At 36.0% G+C, this 6,000-nt stretch overlaps 2 protein-coding genes across 3 annotated transcripts; both read right to left on the bottom strand.

The window, feature by feature from the left end:
* LOC104759293 (transcription initiation factor IIF subunit alpha-like) lies at nucleotides 767-1,638 on the bottom strand. Its single transcript, XM_010482236.2, has 3 exons — nucleotides 1,483-1,638; nucleotides 1,095-1,381; nucleotides 767-971 (listed from the first exon to the last, which is right to left on the bottom strand). The coding sequence occupies exons 1-3, from the start codon at nucleotides 1,636-1,638 to the stop codon at nucleotides 767-769; spliced, it is 648 nt and encodes a 215-aa protein (XP_010480538.2).
* On the bottom strand, nucleotides 2,059-3,800 carry LOC104756247 (60 kDa chaperonin 1-like). 2 transcript variants are annotated; one of them, XR_002036215.1, is made up of 4 exons: nucleotides 3,607-3,800; nucleotides 3,144-3,290; nucleotides 2,775-3,051; nucleotides 2,059-2,685 (listed from the first exon to the last, which is right to left on the bottom strand). XR_002036215.1 is itself a non-coding variant. In XM_010478805.2 (3 exons), the coding sequence occupies exons 1-3, from the start codon at nucleotides 3,737-3,739 to the stop codon at nucleotides 3,047-3,049; spliced, it is 285 nt and encodes a 94-aa protein (XP_010477107.1). In that variant the 5' UTR covers nucleotides 3,740-3,800; the 3' UTR covers nucleotides 2,718-3,046. The 2 variants fall into 2 exon arrangements, 1 of the variants encoding a protein (XP_010477107.1); XM_010478805.2 differs by lacking the exon at nucleotides 2,059-2,685 and having other exon boundaries at nucleotides 2,718-3,051.

Genomic DNA, 6,000 nt, shown 5'->3' with positions numbered 1-6,000 from the left:
AATGTCTCATTTAAGAGATCCAAAATTTGCATTATCTAAAATGATGCAATAGAATGAGAATAAGACTAAAAATACTTTGGATTATTGAGACTCAATGCTCTATGTTTATGTAGTACGTACCACACAAAGAATTCCAAAAGCAGAACAAAGACATCATCGTCAATTGAGATAGAATCAATGCTGTGTCATAATCTCATTGACCAAACCAGAAGAGAAGAAAAAAAAAAGAAAACCAAAAGAAAATTTATTTATCACTATTTTACTCTCCAGTAGTCTCCTCGGCTCCATTTATGTATTCTATATCCTCTCTCAAGTACTAGCACTGGCTCCTCCAGTACTCCCGCTTCCTTGTCCATCATCTTTATCAGATCCATCCTGATCATACTTTCGGATTATGTTCTTCAGGTCTCTTCCAGAATTGCTAAGGTAAGCCTCATTGTCTTTTTCTTCAAACTCCTATATTCACAACACCCATGCATGCTCATCAGGCCTTCTTTAATTTCCTCTAATTACGTTACGAACTAAATCATTTCTAGCATTAGGGGAGAGAGAGAGAGAGAGAGAGAGAGAAACAGTACTTAATTTTACCTTGATTGCACTTGGACGAGAAATACTTTCATCGCTATCGGTGCCAACATCCATATCCTCGTCATCCGAGAATCTTGCGTCGTGATCCCAGGGCTCTCCTACAACAAGACATATATTCCCGTTAAAGTAGAGAGAAAATTTGAAGAGAGGAACGAAACAGATTCATTGAAACAGGGTTTTACGTACCTTTCTCAGCTGTTTCACCGGTGGATGTGGATGTGGATGGTGTTGGCTTTATGATCTGGCCCGTCTTCCTCATGCGCTTATTGATGCGTTTCTGAATCGTCTCTTCAGTTCGGTTACGCTTTTTGTCCATTATCTGCTCTGCTTGTTCAGTCGTACGCAGCTGAGTACCGGGAGGAGGAACTCGATCAAACCCAAACCTATCAAAACCAAGAAAAGCGAGAATGTCACTCCAAGAACACTACTTAGCTTACTTTTTTTTATCATCATCGTCCCAAGAAAAGAAAGAAAGAAGAAGCATCGATCATCTTCTTCGTCCATACCAATGATCACACGGAATAAGCACAGAAGAACCATCATCCTCCTCCTCTAAGAAAAAGCGTTTCGATGTGCCAACAAGATTCCCTTTGTACTTGATGCCTTCTTGATTCTCCAAGATCCACGGATCCTTATTCATCACCTCCGCGTCGATAGCATTAGCATCAGAAGATTGCGATTGTTTAACCAGAGACCATTGATGGTCGTTTGCGAAATCCGGAGGACCATTCTTGAATGCAGCAGCGAAGTACTTTTTCTTATCGTCGGCCGAGCAAAGACGAACAGCAAATTCCTGATTTGCGACGTTGGCATGGCATGGACTTTTGTTAGGGTTTCGAGCTTGGGAAGAAAGAAAGAAAGATACGACAAAATCGATCGTCATCAAAAGATTACCTTATGCAGAATGGTGAATGCAACTCCACAAAAGCGACACGGTTCTTTCCTTTCCGCCATTGATTTGGCACATTTCAAGCAAACCCTCTCGTGCCTGCAGTTGATTAACCCCAGATTGGTGTTGGAACCACATCGGTTACACTTGTTCGTCGCCATCATCGCTACAGAAGAATCTCAGAGTTCTCGTTTCTGGATTTCAAGAAAGTACTTCTTCGTCCACTTTCAGAGGATTCAGGAGTCTCTCTTTAACAGCCACTACGGGTTTATATAGGGTTTATGATTTCGTTATCAGTTATTTTTTTATTAAAAAAACTAATAATTAAAACGGCTAATTACTACTGTTGCTATTAACTTGAGACATACGGTAACATGTATTATAAGTCAATATTTAATGTCACTATATAAATTGTAGTTAAAATGATATACATTAATTATGGTTTACGTCCGAAGAAGTTTCAAAGATTTAAGGGATGGGATATCGAACTAATTAAACTATATACAGTAAATTGTTTTGAATAATATTTTCAAACATGAATATAAATATTTCTAAAGAGATTTGTAAAATTTCCTCTTAAGATAATTATTCCTCGTCACCGTTACCAAATAACTACTCATTTCCCACATACACTATATGCTAAGAAGATCAAATGTTGTGTGTTTCATTCATTAATCATTACACCATGAGCCTCTGAAGAGGAGCCTAAGTTTCGGTTTGTCCCCAACTGGCAACACTGGCCTGAGAGGGTCAGTACCATTCCCGCAAGTCCGCAACCGAAGCAGAGCATTCTGAAGCGCGCACACCTCGTCACTTTTGCCGGATCAATAGTCCAGCTTCCAACAGATTCACTCATTCTCATATGCATCATTCATCCCGTTGCACCCCAACCGGAGCTCCCATTCGCTAAAGTCATGTTTCCCGCATCGCCGACAGGGAGCTCAGCTCATGGTCCCCAAGCTCCGTTTCAGTTGCTGCTCGACTTAACTGACAGCAACACCACCATAGTTTAGCGACTCTCTTAGCAAGCTTCTCTGAGTCATACACACAAAATCCGTCTTGAATACTTTTTCCTTAAGCTGGATAATCCTGGCTGCATCTGCAATAAGCGTAGTTGAATCTTTGCTAACTGTGACCTTGGCAATACCCATTTGATCAGTAGTTTTGTTTTGACCAGCAAGCCTATGTCACTAGCTTGGTACTCAGCTCTTGGAAAACAACATACAAAAAAGATAGCCAGTTCAGACCAGAAGAAAGAGAAGATAAAGAAAACTCAACCGAATCAAATTCCACATACAAGATAGCGATATCCTGAAGCATAATAGCCTTCCTTTTTTTTCCAAATCCTGGAGCTTTAACGGCGCCAACATTGAGGAAATCACAGAGATTTTCCACAACAAGGGTTGGTAAGGCCTCACCTGTAACATCCTCTGCAATAAGAGCTCGAAGCTGAGTGGCCTCCTCCAAAATGGGGATGATGTCTTTTGATAAGCACCCTAGCATTTTCAATCTCACTCTAGTAATCACTCATGGTTTTTACAAAACGAGTGTGAGATGTAACTTCTGTCGTCATTCTGTAAGTCAACGAAAGATATCAAAGTTAGCCATTGGGTCAAATTAGAATGGAGCAGTAAATTAAGTAAACACAAAAGAAAAAAACACAGACCTCCATTACCGCTTCTACTCGACCATGGTCTCAAAAGAGGATAGGATGATTCAATGGACAAACTACCATCACATCCAACTTTGTCAATGGCATCAACAATCATTGTTCCTTTACGCTCTTCATTTCCAGCAGAGATGGAAGCTACCACTGAAAATAAAATAAAAATAAAACACCTACTATGAAACTGATTTTAATATAAAACACAGCATATTCTATGGCATTAGGCCACTTAATAAGTGTTGTAATGGTGACTCTATCGTTCAGTGCATTGAGACTACCAAATTAATCCACCACAACGTTTCTCCCTTAAGATAGCAAATGAAGACACCAAGATACGGCAAAAAAGAGAGCAAAAATTTGTACAGACACATTGAGAGGTAGAGGTTGAAAGTGAAAGAGATATTGGTAATATCCCTAGGACCAAGAGTGAGACCAACAGCATCAGCAAGCTTGTGATCAATACCAGCTTGAAGTGCAGCTCTGTAGACTCGACCAGCCGAACCGGAGCATTTTTCTCTCGAGCTCCACTCTGCTTTCATTGAAGCAACGGCGACAATGGGAAACAGAGAGATCTTCGCGGCCATGTAGAAAGACATATTGAGCTTGCGTCTGCCTTAATTTAGAGATTCTCTTCTTTCTATAATGGAGTTCTTCTAATTTTAGTCCCTTCCATCTGGAAAGAAAAAGTTATCAATTCAGCTAATGACACGTGTCACAGATAAGTGTCCCCCCGGAACAATGTATCTATGTTACTGAAATAAACCAGAAATAAACCGGAACAATTGCATTTCAATTAATATGACCAAATAAAAATCGAAACTTGAACAAAAATATATATGGTTTAATGCAAAAAGGTTTTCTACATGCTCTAGATGGAGCACAAAAAATGAGTCTTACACAAGTTTAAATCGTGGACAACTCATGCCTAAATCATTCTTCATTGATCCATATGCCTAATGATATAGAAGAAAAAAAATTACAAAATCTTTGAGACCAAAATTTCACTGCAGTAGAATTAAGGAAACGAAAAATTGCAAGGAATGGTATAGACTATTTGAAAGTAGTTCACCGACAATATTATATTAGCAAATTTGTAATTTCTTTGTATAGTTTGCAATTAGATTACTAACTCATTACTTGTAACCAAAATACAATGCATGAGATTACTAAGGTAAGCAAATCAAAGTATTGTAAGAATGGTTTTTATGAAAATCTAATCAGAAAAAATTGCAAATTCTCTTGGTTCCTATTTTCTAAAGACTTACCCATCACTCTTTGTTCATTACAAAACGAATCAATATCTCTATTTCATAATGTATATACCATTTTTCATCATCCATTTTCTGTACAATCATTTTTTTATTCTTCAAGTATGGATACTCATTCCCCATTACTTTCTCCTAAAATACATTTTTCAAAGATTATCAAATGCACTTTTAAAAAAATAAAAGATATAATAATAATAAAAAAACCAAAATATGAGTATCTAAAAAAGGTAAGTCCTTCTAATGGTGCTGCTCCCAATCTTGCTGGTCAAGCCAATTACATCTACGGAAACTGTCTTTATTCAGTGTTTAATCACCTAGGTGATCTTTAGGTTCTGTTTCTGTTATTTTTAATCAAGTAACAGCAGAAAACTCGCTTGAGTCTCTCATCTTTGATGTGTTCATTCATAGATGCATTCTAAAAAATAACTCAAACTTTGTTTCTGTTTTTAATCAAGTAACAACAATATTAACGATTAATATTGGTTTCGATTCAATTCAATGTTGTTCCTTCGATCAATTACATCTCATATCTATTTTGATATATCCCCTTTATAATAAAACGGAAATACACAACATTGTTTTATAGACTATATAATTTTAATAAGCTGGTTACAAATAGGTTATAGATTAATTGATAGATTAATTGGTTATCATTAAAATAGTGGATGCAACCTTAATTGTTTCCAAAAATCTTAAAGATAATATTCCAAATTTATAAACTAATTGGTTACAAGATAAATAGTGGATGCAACTGAAATTTATTTTCGGAAGACTTTTATTGCTAGAGCACATTGTTTCCAAAGATCTTAAAGAGAATATTTCAAATTTATTTTCGGCAGATTTTATTGCTAGACCACATTGTTAACCAACTTATTAAAGAGAATAAAAATATACTGTGAACCATAAAAAAGAATAAAATCTTGGCAATTTATCGCACTTAATCGGGATTTCCGATATCTTATTCTACAATTGAAAATAAAATTTTAATGAGAATCTTCCAAACTTTCTATATAAATCATGCAAATCTCCTTTCACCAGAATACATTGCTCATACTCATACCGAAAACACAAAAAATAAAAATGACAATGGAAGGAATTTCAATCTGTGCTCTAGCACGGATCCTATAATATTTTATCCAAAAACTATTAAAAACAATTATATAAATTATATTAAAAACAATCATATAAAAGAAATTTCAACTTGTGCTCTAGCATAGATCCTAATCTAATCTAGTTATATAATATAAGACTAGAACCGATCCGTGCTACAGGCGGAATATTTACATATACATACCGACATTGCATTTGTTTTTACTAATCTCAAACCAAATATAATGTCCTGTTGTTGCATTTAAGCCATCTTGCAATTGGCTACAAAATATTAAAACTGAGACAAAAGGATCCACCCGAAAATACTTTGTCCATATTTTTCTCTCTAGATTTTGTCCAAAAGCAAAAGAGATTTCACAAAATCACACAATGGTCCACTAAACAGAGCGCCTTTATTGCATACAAATAAAATTCAATTTAATAAAGGAAACTCAACTGAAAACGATGTCAACAATAGATTAAAAAAAAATGTCTCTTTT

The sequence above is a fragment of the Camelina sativa genome, chromosome 17 (genome assembly GCF_000633955.1).
Source record: "Camelina sativa cultivar DH55 chromosome 17, Cs, whole genome shotgun sequence".
Classification (NCBI taxonomy): Eukaryota; Viridiplantae; Streptophyta; class Magnoliopsida; order Brassicales; family Brassicaceae; genus Camelina; species Camelina sativa.
This window is presented reverse-complemented; position numbering and strand designations above follow the sequence as displayed.

Bases quoted from the DNA above. Each gene is read 5' to 3' on its own strand.
- LOC104759293 (XM_010482236.2), bottom strand. From the start codon at position 1,638: ATGGCGACGAACAAGTGTAACCGATGTGGTTCCAACACCAATCTGGGG. The intron at 1,382-1,482 runs GTAATCTTTTGA...GTCGCAAATCAG, and splicing joins CATTCACCATTCTGCATAAG to GAATTTGCTGTTCGTCTTTG. The intron at 972-1,094 runs GTATGGACGAAG...TGGTTTTGATAG, and splicing joins CTTATTCCGTGTGATCATTG to GTTTGGGTTTGATCGAGTTC.
- LOC104756247 (XM_010478805.2), bottom strand. From the start codon at position 3,739: ATGTCTTTCTACATGGCCGCGAAGATCTCTCTGTTTCCCATTGTCGCC. The intron at 3,291-3,606 runs GTATTGATCACA...TTTTATTTTCAG, and splicing joins CAGAGCTGCACTTCAAGCTG to TGGTAGCTTCCATCTCTGCT.